This window comes from Myotis myotis, unplaced genomic scaffold, assembly GCF_014108235.1.
Source record: "Myotis myotis isolate mMyoMyo1 unplaced genomic scaffold, mMyoMyo1.p scaffold_m19_p_2, whole genome shotgun sequence".
In the NCBI taxonomy this organism is placed as follows: Eukaryota; Metazoa; Chordata; class Mammalia; order Chiroptera; family Vespertilionidae; genus Myotis; species Myotis myotis.
The window spans coordinates 196,040,809-196,055,344 of record NW_023416324.1 but is presented as its reverse complement, the minus strand read 5'-3'; the positions used below and the strand labels follow the sequence as shown (position 1 = coordinate 196,055,344).

The 14,536-nt window shown below is 42.2% G+C and overlaps 1 protein-coding gene and 1 long non-coding RNA gene across 3 annotated transcripts in view; one reads left to right on the top strand and one right to left on the bottom strand.

Moving 5' to 3' along the window:
* Positions 1-373: 373 nt before the first annotated feature.
* Positions 374-4,149, bottom strand: LOC118676392. Its single transcript, XR_004974094.1, has 2 exons — positions 3,669-4,149; positions 374-995 (listed from the first exon to the last, which is right to left on the bottom strand). It is a non-coding gene; the product is annotated as an uncharacterized LOC118676392 (long non-coding RNA).
* A 74-nt stretch (positions 4,150-4,223) lies between these two features.
* The window catches only part of LOC118677408 (TCDD inducible poly(ADP-ribose) polymerase), a 28,360-nt gene continuing 18,047 nt past the window's right edge, over positions 4,224-14,536 (top strand). Inside the window, exons 1-2 of one of the 2 annotated variants that reach the window (XM_036352520.1) lie at positions 4,224-4,459; positions 7,491-8,447. In XM_036352520.1, the coding sequence (XP_036208413.1) occupies positions 7,531-8,447 (917 nt within the window). In that variant the 5' untranslated portion in view covers positions 4,224-4,459; positions 7,491-7,530. Of the gene's footprint in view, positions 4,460-4,484; positions 5,000-7,490; positions 8,448-14,536 lie in introns of those variants that run through there. The other variant, XM_036352521.1, reaches the window with a different exon arrangement.

The following is a 14,536-nucleotide window of genomic DNA, read 5'->3' as shown; positions in this document are numbered from 1 at the left end:
AAGAGCATTCAGAGAGGAGGCACTTATTCATGTATGAGTACTTACAATATTTAATCCAGTGACTTAAATGTATTAGATACTCATTGAAAAAATGATTTTTTAAAAAGTGAATTGATAGCTCGGCCAGTGTGGCTCAGCAGTTGAGTGTTGACCCAGGAACCAAGAGGTCACCAGTTCAATTCCCAATCAGGGCACATGCCCGGGGTTTCGGGCTCAACCCCCAGTGGGGGGCATGCAGGAGACAGCCGATTGATGATGTTTCTCTCAATGTTTCTTTCTCTCAATCCCTCTCCCTTCCTCTCTCTCTAAAAATCAATACAAACATTTTTTTTTAAAGTGAATTGATAATTTCAATGATAAGGAACCAGTTAAGTAAAACTTGTTTATATTTATTTGGAATATTCAACAGCTATTTGTTTAAAAGACTGTGTTAACATGAAAAGCAAGTTATCATATAGTGTTAAGTTAAATATGACTATACAGTGATGTTACAATAGAAAAAATCTTTAAATAAAACAAGATGGAACTATAGAAAAATGTTAAAATGGGACTTTAGATTCTTTGGTCTCCTCTCTACTTTCTATTTTTTCTTTAATAAACATGTTTCTTAATCATATAATTTGGTATAAGTGTAGAATTGGCAAAAAGTGCTATATATAGGAGTTGATGTATTGCTTTGTGACAGCTTTTATATCTCTCACATGCTATATCATATTACTATCCAACGGGTAGAGCCTGCAAGCAGGAAGACAACATGATAATTTATGTATTAGCTGAGAAAAATTTTAGCTACACATAACAGAAAACCAAATTGGGGTTTTTCAGACATAAAAGTAAGTCCAGATGTAGCCAGTCTAGAACTGCTGCAGCAGCTTCAAGATGTCAAGTGACCCAAACTCTTATCTTTCTGCTCAGCATCCCTATCTTGTAGATTCCATCTTCATATTTTCCACATCATGTTCATTTTCATCATGAGGTCCACCTCCATCCTCATTCTAGAAGGGGAAAAAAAGGGTATAAAATGGAGTTTTGAGGTAGTTAGTAGACATATTAAGAAAAAATGTTTTTTTCTAGACATATTCACCATATGTCTAGAAATATATCCCATGGCCACCCATATCAGTATGGGATCTAATGAAATGAGTTTTTTTAGCTAAGCTCATTGCCATCCTTCCTCCCATCCCCCACAAAAGTATCAGGATAGTCCAGCTGGTGTGGCTTAGTGCTTGAGCACTGACTCATGAACCAAGAGGTCACCATTTCAATTCCCAGTCAGGGCACATGCCTGAGTTCTGGCTTGATCCCCAATAGGAGGTGTGCAGGAGGCAGCCAATCCATGTTCTCTCGTTGATGTTTCTCTTATCCCTTTCCCTTCCTCTCTCTCTAAAATAATCAATAAAAACATTTTTTTAAAAGTGTCAGGATATTTCTAATAGATAGGGGCAACAAGCAGTGTCTGCCCTTTCGTTTCATATAAGGAATACACTCATCCCCTCCCTAAGAGAAACACTCTCAAAGTCTCATCCAGTTACTGCAATGAGCTCAAGCCCAGAATCCAGAAGTTCTGATGATGTGGGGTACTTCCCATCAAGAGTGTGGATCTGGCAACCAATATTTAAAGAAAATTTATCTGCCTCAACACTCCTAATAAGCAATGGTGGATAGACAAGAACAGAATGTTGGTAAAACTCCTATTCAGGAAAGGGGAAAATGGGAGACACAGTGGTCTCTGGCCCATAGAAATACCAAATCCTGCTGGATAATTACTGGTATAGCAAGGAATCCATGCCCTTGGTCAGTTAATATGTCAGTTCCTGGTTCTGTTCTGTAAGAGGATCTTCCTATTCTATTGTCTTCCAGGAGTCCCATCTGAGGTGGACATTGTGGAGGGTACATTTTGGAGCATTAAAACTTTAGTAGTTGGAAGAGACTAGATCTAAGAGTGCTGAATGAGTCCAGAATCTGGTGCCATTTTACCTTCTGAGACAACTGACATCCTGAAAGCAGTAGTGGAGAGGTTGTGAAGTTCTCAAGGGCAGTGGGTGGGGAGTGGAGGGTGAAAATTCTGAGCTCAGAACCGGGGGAGGTGGGGAAAGATTTTAAGTTGGAATCCCCAAGAGCTACACCCTGGAATAAACTTTTAATTAATCCCTAATTGGATTAAGTTGATCTGTCCTTAATCTAAATACCCCCCCCCCCCCCCAATGAACCACACCTCCTAATTCATGGCCTCTTGCCATATCTGCTCTTGGCTATGTGACTTGCATCGGCCAATGATACATTAGTAAGCACAGGCCTGCACCCTGAGGCTTGTTCTCTTGGAATGCTCCCTCTCGGGATCCTGGAATTACCATGCTGTGAGGGAGTCCAAGTTAGTCACATGGAGAAGCCATGTAGAGAAAAACCAGGGAATCTAGCCAACAGCCCAAGACACACAGGCCTCCCTGAGCCAGCCCCAACCATCTGAGCCACCCCAGTTGAGGCCCAAGGGATCATGGAGCAGATGTGTGGCTCATGCACTCTGGCCTGACTGCGTTCTTGAGCCAAAGAATCTGGAATCTTGAGCAAATAAGAGTTAAGTCATGAAGTTTTGAGGTGGTTAGGACACAGCAACAAATAACTGAAACACTACAAAAAGAATAAAGAATGTATAGCAAATAAATCTAACTGTTGGGGAAAAATACAATTAAAAGTAGGTAATCCAAAGGAAGGCGTGAAAAGAAAGACAACAGATTAGATCAATAAAAGCAAACAGTAAAATCCATTTAAATGTGCTTCGAAGGCAATTCTGTCTATGAGTAGGCATGACGAAGAGCTTGCCTCAAATCAGTTTCTAAGCCTGAAAAATCTTGTCTTTTCTGTATTAGCCTCTGTATCCTGTCCATATCATTTCCACCTGAGTTTAACGGCCCTGCCTTGATGCAATTTGAAATAAGCCTGCAGTGATGATCCTTCCTTTAATCTATTGTTTGCTAAATACATACATACATACATACATACATAAATAAATATTCTTTGTTGAATAGATTTAGAAGAGCTTGTCACCCAGTTTGGTTTAGAAGAGTTTAAGAAAGGCTTGGAACCATATATCTATTACTACCACCTCTCAGCTCCTATTTTTATAGGCTTCCATGTCTGGCAAGGTTAATAGTTGGCTTTTCCAACCCAGAAAGCCTCCAAATTATGGAAAAAAATCAGTTTTATTTTTCAGGCCACAGGCCGAGAGCATCTTTTTGCAAGCTGTATTGTGCTCGCTCTCTCTCTCTCGCTCGCTCTCTCTCTGCCAGCTGTTGGGGATAAAGCCATAATTAACTTTCTTTTATTTTGATCAGGGCCTTTCCTTCCTATAGACAGAGATTATATGATTTTCACGTGTTTCTTCCTCCACCACTGACAAGCTTTTCAATTTGTGGATTTACCAGAAAGGCATTTGACAATCCGGACAATCCGGCAGAGTCCCGAGGGGTACGTGTTTCAGAGGAGAGGATGTGGTGCCCTGCACGCTGCCTGGTGGGTGTCTGGGCTGATCAGAGCTGCCGCCGAAGCCTAGCACACGCCGGGCAATAGGCGCTCGACAAGTATTGGGTCAATTAATTACTACGGTGTCTGTGGGCTTTAAAACATATCTATCGGCGCCTTTCCGTCAAAAAACCCCAAAGATAGGTCACCTGAAAGAGGAATATGCCTTCTACCCGGTTGGGGCAGGCGATCCCTGGTGCTGCCGGGCCGGGCCGTTGAGTACGGAGCTGGCGACCCCGTCTGGCCGCAGCGACCATAGCAGCCGTTTGCCGCCCCTTGGGGTTCGGTGGCGTCAGGGGCAGGAGGAGTCTTGTGAGGAGGCAAATAAACAAAGCCGACCGCACAGAAACGGGTCGTTCCGTTTCACATCCTCCTTCGCACGCCCGGGATTTCTCGGAACAAAGTGATCCTCCATCTAACCGCAGGCAGGTGGAGCCCGCCCCACAGGGAGCGCAACGCTTCCTCACCGCCAGCCGCTCAATGAAGCAAGTTGACAGGGACCCTCCCGGCCCGCGCCGCCCGGAAAGGACACGCCCCCTCGAGGGAGCGCGCGGCCGCGGCAACCCCCGGCGCGCCTGCTCGCGAGCGCGCACGCGGACGGGGCGGGGCTCCTTCCCGGCACCCAGTGAGCGCCCGGCCCCGAAGCCCCACCCCCGCCCGGGCCCCGCCCCCTCGGCCGGGCTGTGGAGAGCAGGCGACCGGAAGCCACTTTAAAGCAGAGCTCGAGGTGACAGGCGAGCGAGCTGGGTCGGGAGCGCCGTCGCCGCTTTCTGCGCTCGCGGCGGCGGAATGGCTCGGGCGCCGGTCACCGCGTCCCCAGCCTGCGACCCTTAGAAACCTGAGCCTGCCCTCCGCGCCGACCCCCGTGCGGACGTTGTCCGCGAATCGGCGGCGCCGCAACTCGGCTCCTGCGGTCGGCGCTCTCAGGGTGCCGGTTGAGGTAAAGGACTCCGGCTGAGCTCCGAGGAGCCGGGGAGGGACCCTGGCGGGGCTGGCGGGCGAGGAAGGGGGCGCCGGCCCCGCAGCGACTCTCAAGGATCGAGGGCGATGGCTACTTAGATTGTGCTTTTTTGTGTGTGTGCCCAGTTCACTCGGATCCCGTCCGCATCGAGATGGAATTGGTTTACACTTCGTAGTCACTTAGGGCCTCTGGCAGGTGTATACACCGGAGTGAGACGCGGAAGGGTTTGGTCAGGGTCGCCGGCGTCGCCCCTGCCCGCCTTGGTCAGCGCGGGCGCGTCTGGGCGGCCTCCCCCGCGGGGGCGCTCCGCAGCCCGAGCGGGAGCACGGTGGCCCGGGGAGCCTTCCGGCCGCCCCACGTTCCGCCTGCAGCCCAGAAGTTAGCAGGCTTGTTCGGATTAACTTTGAAGGCGCGGGAGTCCTCGTCGCCCTTCCCGAGAAGCGGCGGCCACTTTCCCCCGGCGCTTCGCGGGGCGGTTCTGCGATCCTGCGAGACCCGCGGAGCGATCCTCTGGGGAAGGTCGGTTGAGGGGTTGAAGAGTGGACTGGAAGGCCCCGTGAGTGGCTTCTGGGATGGAGGGGATCCCGGGCCGGGGAGGAGGCTAGACCGAGGGTTTTGGGGTGGGGGGTGGGGGCAAGATGCTCGGGACTCCCGGACCGAATTGGCCGAGCTTGGCGGCGCCTCAGCCGCGCTGCGCCGAGTTGGCGCGGCCGGGGGGTGCGGAGCTGCGCGAGTCGCCGCGGCCCTAGGAGGCGTCGCTCGGACCCGGGCTCGGCGCCGGGGTGTCGGGCAGCGGCGGCTGGCCTTCCGAGTCCCAAGTTTGGGGCCGGCGATTCCCGTGGAGCGGGCTCCGAGCCGGGCGTGCCAGGGAAATCGGGGCACCTAGAGGTGAGGGGAGGAGTGGTGGGGGGCCTGCGGAGGGGGGGACCCCAGGAGGTGCCCTGCCGATCTCTGTTTGTTGGTATGCAAACTTTAATTGAGGAACTAGGTTCTGTTGACTTCCCCACTCCTCCAGGTCTCTGCCGCCTCAGGTTTATTTCCGAGTGTGACAGAGGACAATCATGGGAAAAGTTGAAGTGTGTGACTCAAGATCGGCTTAAGGTCTGCTGTGCCCGGAGAGGGTGTGATAGGAGGGTGTGCGTGTGTGTGTGCGTGCGTGTGTGTGCGTGCGTGTGTGGAGGATGGCACAGGCCGGTTTGGTGTGGCGGAGAGGGAATACCACAGTCTGTGCCAATTGTGCCTTGAGGCAAGAGCACTGAATGATGAATAATAACGCCTGGCTTGGCCGCTTTCCAGTTGATTTATGTCTTCTGTCAAGTCCCTCCTTCTTCGTGAAGCTTTTCCCTAACAATGGCAGCTCACACTGAACTCTTTCTACCTTTTCCTTTTGTACTTATCTTGGAGGCTAACACCTTGTGGGAGGTTTTTTGTGTTTTTGTTTTTCTTTTAAATCATTTTTCTGCGTTTGATCATTATGCACTTTTTACCCGCACAGATTCAAGAATCCAATTAGACCTTTAATATTCACTTTTCAGGGGACTCAGTTTTATTATTTTTGTGTTGTTGTTGACCCATAAAGACGAGTAGAACTAGGCACTGCAGGTTCTTTTTCTTCAGTTATTCAGACAAAAACATATCCTGAGTACCCACTGTTTGCATTGTGTTAGGCACTGTAATGGGCACCTGGGTTGCATGCTTGATGAAGTCATGGGTCCTTGCATCAAATATCTCTTTCAGTCCATTGGATAAGAGAGAAGAATATTAATTGCTCATCACCAATCCTTTTACACCCGACACAATGCTTAATAAATATTTTCAGAATTAATTAATGAGTGCTAGATTATGGAGGTGATACCATTTGTCATTTTACAAAGTTTCCTTTGCTTTATACTTTGTTCACCATTTGTCATTTTACAAAGTTTCCTTGGCTTTATTCTTTGTTCCATTTTTTCCCAAAGGGTCTGATTCCTTAAAGAAAGAACTTTTATTCTCTTTCAGTAGTTCATAAGGAATCTGAAAATGTGGCTTGTGTTTTATATTCTTATGTTATTTTCTACAATATTCCTTCATTTGCCTTTAAAAAATACATGTGTAACTTTTTTGAAGACAAGGACAAAGGGGTCTCTTTATGAGGTTGTGTTTGGTTTCTAAAACAGTGTGCGCTGTAGTTGTTGCTGATTTACTTTCTGTCGCTAAACAAGCCCTGGTATTCCTCCTCCAGCAGTGGTTATGTTTTGGGGATTGCAAAAGTAGACCCTTAATGTCTTTGGGGTTTATATTGAAACTTTCTGAATACAGCAGGTCATCAAAAATATCATTTTGTTGTATGAACTTAACTCTTGTTTATAACAATTAGCCTATGGTAAAATTGGTTTCATTATACTTGGTTTCCCTAAAGTCACAGGTGACCTTAAGTAAGGATTTAACTGAATAGAAATGCTTCAGCAGGCTCCTGGCTTTCTCCCATATAACATTTTGAGAGACCCTATTTTCTGAGTATATCCTCACACCCCAAATTCACTCACTATTTAACTTTGAAGTTTATCCTTCATTTGATGAACCTTTTTTTTTTTTTTTTACAAAGAAACAGTTTTGTCACCTCATGAGAAAGGCGATAAATAACTCTGAAAAGAACCACAAAGCAGTGAAGATGTGGTTTCCCTGCTGTCATCAATTAGACACACTTATTTCTACCCCTCATTCTCCCCCTCCCATTCTACCCTAGACTTATAGTAAAAAGTCATACCCCAGCAAAAGTACAAATTGTATATTAAGTCCACAAATAAATTTCAAGTGCCTAAAATACTCTTTCTCTTTTACTTTTACCTTCTGTGGGCATAGCCCTGGCTGTTTTGGAGCCTTGATTTCTCAATAAAATCTGAAAAGATGAAATACAATGTAAGAGGAGTGATTTCAGTAACTTATAGACAAAAACTAAACATTTTGATGAATGAATGGTATCCAGTTGTTGTCAGCTTGTAAACGATCATCTTCTTTCCTTTCCTGGTAGGATTTTAGACTCTGAGGAGCAATTGGAGCTAATCCACATTATGGAAATGGAAACCACCGAACCTGAGCCAGACTGTGTAGTGCAGCCTCCCTCTCCTCCTGATGACTTTTCATGCCAAATGAGACTCTCTGAGAAGATCACTCCATTGAAGACTTGTTTTAAGAAAAAGGATCAGAAGAGATTGGGAACTGGAACCCTGAGGTCTTTGAGGCCAATATTAAACACTTTGCTAGAATCTGGCTCACTTGGTGGGGTTTTTAGATCCAGAAACCAGGATGCAGATGAGAACAGCTTACATGAACCTATGGTGAAAAAACCCCTGGAAATCAACACATCCTGTCCACCAACAGAAAACAATATGTCTGTCCTGATTCCTGAGGGGACAAATGTCGGGGACCAAATACCAGAAACTCGCCCTTCTACTGATGCTCCAGAACAAGTGATTCCAATCCAGGATCACAACTTTCCATCAGAAACCATTAGTGGGACAGTGGCTGATTCTACAGCAGGGCACTTCCAGACTGCCCTTTTGCACCCAGTTTCAAGTGATGTTCCCGTTAGTCCTGACTGCATAGACAAAGTCATGGATTATGTTCCAGGGGTTTTCCAAGACAACAGTTTTACAATTCAGTACATTTTGGACACCAGTGATAAGTTGAGTACCGAGCTCTTTCAGGACAAAAGTGAGGAGGCCTCCCTTGATCTTGTATTTGAGTTGGTGAACCAGCTACAGTACCACACTCACCAAGAGAACGAAATTGAAATTTGCATGGACTTTTTGCAAGGCATGTGTATTTATGGCAGGGATTGTTTGAAACACCACACGGTCTTGCCCTATCATTGGCAGATCAAGAGGACAACTACCCAAAAGTGGCAGAGTGTATCCAATGATTCCCAGGAGCACTTGGAAAGATTTTACTGTAACCCAGAGAATGATAGGATGAGAATGAAGTATGGGTATGTATTTATAACTTCTTTAAAGCTGTTGTTAAGTACTATAGAGAAAGTAAAGAAGTTAAAAGCTTAGTAGGGTAGTTTCTTTTAAATAACTAACAGGTTTTATTCTTTTTTCCACTGTTATTTTTCTGGCTGTGTGCTGTACTGATTTTTCATAGTGGTTGAATGAAGGCTATTTACCTAACCAGACAATAAAGTTTTTATGATTTGAACAATTCAGATGTTACTCTGTGCAATATGTATATGACAGAAGTTACCTGTACATTGAATGTTGTAAATCAAATACAATTTTAATCATACGGGAGAACTTGATTTTGAAAGAAAATCCATGATGAGTCTTATAACCTTAGACTCATACCTAATATATCTAATTTTCAAGTTTTGCGTATTGAGTAGCTGCTACTTTTTAAAGGAAAATAGTATTGTTCGGAGATTTTTGTGGCCCTCTTGATTTTGAATGGTACAAACTGTTTTTGTGAATGATTCAGAAGTTTCTTCCAAACATGAATCCTGTTCAAGCATATTAATTTGTTTTTTAGTTTCCTTAAAACTTTTTGCCATTAAGTTTATTATTTTATTTATCTTATAGTAAAATAAATTCTGCAATTCAGCATACTTTTTAAAAAAATGAGTCTTTTAACAGTGAGTAGAGGATATGTTTATTTATCATTTACATAAAAACAGTTAACATATAAGTAATTTGGTTCTTTTAGTATGGATATCTAAGCAATATTCACTGATAGGAAACTGAAATTTTCATATCTGAATTCTTTAATTGAATTTAAAAGTGAAGAAGAAAATGATAGTTGCCACATGTAAAGTTACTAGTGCAAAAATGGCTGCATAATAACATTAATCTTTATATTTCTAAGTTGTTTATCCTGTAGTATGGAAGGAGTTAAAATGTGTGATGTTAATAGTTATTTGTGTATGACCAAGAGTAAATATTCAAATTACTTAGGGGAAAAGAGCACTTGTGTACATGCTACCTGATTTGGGAGACCATGAGGGCATCCTGACTGCTTCACAGATAATGAATAGCCTGATGATGTGTGTAGCACTGAAAGGAATGATCCATAGAGAGGAAAACGACCCTGAGTGTCCTAGACGTCCAGGGGAAAAACTTCCTTGAGAGAGTCGTCTTTGTTCACAGATAAGTTGGGTTACTCTCTTCAAGAGAGTCAACAAGCAAATGGTGGCAGTAAACCATTTCCAAGTTGTTTAATTCCGTTAATCTTGTTGTTCAACTTCTGTATTTCTAACATGGTGCCAAAGCATTGTTGGCATTGCAGAAACCTGGTCTTTTTTTTTTTTTTTTTTTTTAACTTCTCTTGTTCCCATTTAGTATTAGATAACTGGTTTCTTTTTAATAGTTCAGGCATATAGTGCTCAGATCTGTGTCTTTTTAGCAACTCAACTATGAGACTAGAATTTTGAGATGCAAAGGGACATTTGGAGGGATGTATGGAACAAGATGAGAAACAACATGAGGCCCAAGTTTAAAGGCATCATTATTATATAGAAGACTCCTTGGGATTAAAGTAAGATTATATCAATAATGTAGTTTTCCTGATCATGAATGTATTATCTTAATAATAGAATGCATCCAAGATTCTATTTTGCTTGGGTAGTGAAATTCTTAGATCCTGTAATAAAGCTAAATACTTTAACTTCATATTTTAAAGCCAGCATTGGAAGACAACAATGTTTTCCATTCTCTTAAAATCTTTTTAATAAGTCTTTGTCTAAAATCTCTGTTGCCCATGAGCTAGCAATTCTAATTGGTATGTAAAGGGTAATTAATTTTATATACTCCAAAAGCCACTCTATCTTTCCCATCTCCAGATTGCGAAACTGCAGAATAGTAGCCTCCCACTTCACTCTTACGAAGCACATTTCCTGTCTGCTGAGTACTTCAGCATCTGGTACATTAAGTTTCTCTCTGTTTGAATTGGTCAGGATTATTGTCCAACACATTACGTTCTGTTATTATCAGCAAGGCAAGATGGGTATTTTGATGGAGAGAATCCAGGAACTCTTAGGTCAGCAGTATATTGGGTATTTTGTCCTTCGGTAAAATTACTTTGCTGAAGAATAGACATGGATATTGTTGAATTAGTTATAAAGTAGTTGCAGTGAGTGCTTGATTTCCAAATCAGTTTTACTGAAGTAATGTTTATTTGACACTTGAGAGGAAAGGTATGAGCGAATTATTATTGTAATTATTGTTGCTAATACATTGGTAATGGTAGTAAGTTGTCCTGTCCTGATAAAAATAGCAAAGTTAATTATTAGTAATGTGAAGAAGGTTCTCCATGGACTACAGTAAGAAATGTTATAAGATTGTAGATAACTAAGTGTCAAAAATTAGATTTTTGGGAAGTTGACCTGTGGTCATTGCAACCTGGTTTTCCTTGTATTCCAAAGCGATGTTGTGTTTCCTGGCAACAAGATGCAGATAACGGCATGTTGAGCCTTGCTGAGAGATTCACAAACAAGCTGGAGCAGCCCAGGTTCACATGGTTACCACATTATTTGGCTAAAGCTATTAATCTCTGTGGTCAGGCCTGTAAAGCTGGTCTATCTGTGCAGATTGCACATAACCAGGAAGTGTGTGTTCAGCTGTGTATATGTCCAAGTCAGACCCCAGCAGTCTTTGGGTTCAGGAAAAATGAATGACAGTTATTATCTCACTTGTGTTCAGTATTTTATATGACTTGATAAATCATTATTACATACTATATCTATAATACTTCATTGTGTGGAACTTGGGGAAAGTTAATAGTTCTGGGTCTGCTGTGCAGATAAAATTCTTCCAAATTAGATTTACAGGGTTCATTTTATTCTCAAGAATGAAATTGGAAAGGAAGTTGAGTTAGATAAATTCACAAGTCCATTCTGCCTCTTTAATCAAGATGCCTAGATACTAAAAATACACTTAATAAAGAGAATTTCAATAATAAATGTTTATTTGGTTCATTATAATGAAATTATTTTTAATTATTTTCCAATTTTGCCTTCACCCCAAATTATATAATCCTACTTTTCTGCCACACTGCTTTTGTACATCTGCAGATGTTCATTGCCAACATCAACTGGAAACTAGTTGTATGTGTGAGCTCCCTGTATTTACACGCCGAGGCTTTTACACACAGGATGGGCTTTGGAGAATTTCCAAATTCCAAATATGAAGTTAAGAAAACAACATTGAATGTTATGTTTTAAATTAAGAAAACATAGTCTCTGACAGTTTAGGCACTCATCCTTATTAGAAAATGATACTAAATGGCAAGTCTAAGTAGTTTTAAGAGAGCCTCACTAACTGTAGAATACCTTTGAGGATAATTGAAATTGTGGAGGATGTGCAAATCTCCCATTAGCAACTAAGATCGCCATTGGTTTTCACATTACATCCATTTTAAAGTGTGCCAGAAGTCTTATAGTTATTATTAACCATAAAGAAGAGGCATTCTGCAAACCTTAATTTGGGGTTAATCTGTACATGAAAATATAGCCTGTGATTATTTCTAATTCTGAAAGTTTTGAAGGAGAGTGGGAGGGTGAAGTAGAAAGTTGCAAAGCCCAACTCCAGGGTTAATCTTTCTCAGAGGACAATGTTCTTTTCTCCTCTTATGGAATTAAGGCATATTGATAAAAGAGGGAATTTTACTTGATATGACTTATGCCTATAGTCTTGTCATAGTCTTAGTTTTGAGTGATTTCGATTGCTAATTGCTTTTAGAAGTGTGTGTTTAATCTGTGCAGAGGATAATAAAGATGACTTCACAGGAACTCTGTGAAAGAAGACAGGAGAATTGCATACTAATGATAATAAAGAGGATAGGATGTTCTTTTCTATGTGACTTGCAGAATGGATTATTTAAAATAGAGCCAACTCCTGACTGAACTCTACTGGAATAGTTAAATTAGCCAAGTTAGCTCTGGCCTGCACAGCTGTGATGATGTATGAACTAACTCATTATGTGCTATTGATAATACTGGAGAGATGAGAACAGCTGAATCTTACTATGCCTTGTGACTTTTTGGTATTTCTTGAATATACACAGCTGGATGAATTTGAATTTATTTTTAAAATTCCTGCCTAAGAGAAAGAGAGAGAGAGCTCCATAAGCAATAATTGTATTTGAAGTGACTTTCAAAATGTGTGCCTTGTGCTTGAGGATAAAGCAATCTAATGAATTATATTTTGTACCTCTTTATGATGCTATTTACATATGAAATAAAACTAATTGGCTTCTTTCTGTACTAATCTAGAGGAGTTACTGGGTCTGTTGAGCTATCACGGGAATCAGTAGCGATCATTCATTTATTTTCTGTGTGTGTGTTTTATCAATAAGCAGATTAGGCTTTTTTCCCCATTGATTTTTTTGAGAGAGAAACATCTATGTGTGTGTGTGTGTGTGTGTGTGTGTGTGTGTGTGAGAGAGAGGAAGAGAGAGAGAGAGAGAGAGAAAGAGAGAGAGAGAGAGAGAGAGAAAGAGAGAGAGAGAGAGAGAGAGAGAGAGAGAGAGAGAGAGAGAGAGAGAGAGAGATCAGTTGGTTGCCTTCCATAGGAGCTCCAAACTGGCAACTCAGGTTTGTGCCCTGGACCAGGAATTGAACCCGCACTCCTTTGGTATGAGAGGCGATGCTCTAACCCAGTGGTTCTCAACCTGTGGGTCACGACCCCTCTGGCGGTCGAAGGACCCTTTCACAGGGGTTGCCTAAGACCATCCTGCATATCAGATATTTACATTACGATTCATAACAGTAGCAACATTACAGTTATGAAGTAGCAACGAAAATAATTTTATGGTTGGGTCACAACATGAGGAACTGTATTTAAAGGGCCAGAAGGTTGAGAACCACTGCCTAACCACAGAGCCAAGCCGGCCAGGGCTAGATTGGACTTTTTAAAGCACCTGTCACCTAGTTTCGGGTTAGGTCAGTCTGTTCCTAATGTATTTATGGTAATGAAAATGAACTTTGCAAAAAGCAAAGACAGTTGGAGTAAATAGCTTATAAGGTTATCTGGCAATCCCTAAAAATATATTAGATATTATACAGTTTCTTATTGAGTTGACTATAAAGCTTTTACTTTTTGTTGTAAGTAAATGGGGAAAAGCAAGTAGTAACTCCTTATTCTGCATATGTGTACATGCAAAAAAACCCATGCAACTTTTGATTGATTAATTCTACTGTGTCCCTGTAAATCTATTTTCTGTAAATCTATTTACCATAAAGCAAAGATAAATTCATAAGTTCCTTCTGTGCATCTCTGATCTTAGTGATTCTTAGTTTTATATTGGATTTGGGGCTACTTCTAAAGGGTAAAGCAGTATGTAGTCCATACAAACCTTGACTACTCAAGGAATGCTACTAAAATCCAGCCATTCGAGATTATAACTGTTTTCTCATAGCCTTCCTTCTTTCTTAGTCCATCATTTGAGACAACCAGATTCTCATCCTTTGTCTGATGGTAATAATTTTGATCACGTTTAAATTAGGACCTAAGGTGCTCTTAACCTAAGTCAGCAACCTTTAGTAATTACCAGTGTCCTGCTTGTGAGTTGCAGTTGTATTTTTGTGGAAAGAAAACTTAACTATATGTGTATATGTTTTGTGTTTTTTTTTTTCCAGAGGAAAAAACAAATGTATTTCGAGTTATAAGATAACTCTTGATTATTCTGGCCCAAGTTTCTATGAGGGTGGATAGGTTTTGCCAGAAAATCTCTTTGTTAAAAGCAGTAGAGTTTCTCTTCTAAAATAAATCTGGGAGTCTTAAGGTGAATATGAATGATTTTGAATCATTGGAAGACACTAGAGTGCTGAGGGTTGAACCATTTTCTATTTCATCTGGTTTTGATATCTATCTATATAAAAGCCTAAGCGACGGTTATGACAGAGCGACCGGAATGACCAGAACGACTGGTCCCAGTCGCTGTGATGCACACTGACCACCAGAGAGCAGACACTCAACGCAGGAGCTGGCCCCTGGTGGTCAGTGCACTCCCACAGCCAACCTCCCGCAACCGGTCAACCTCCTGCAGCCTCTCTCCCTGGCTGGTCCCTACCCCCAGCTGGCCAGC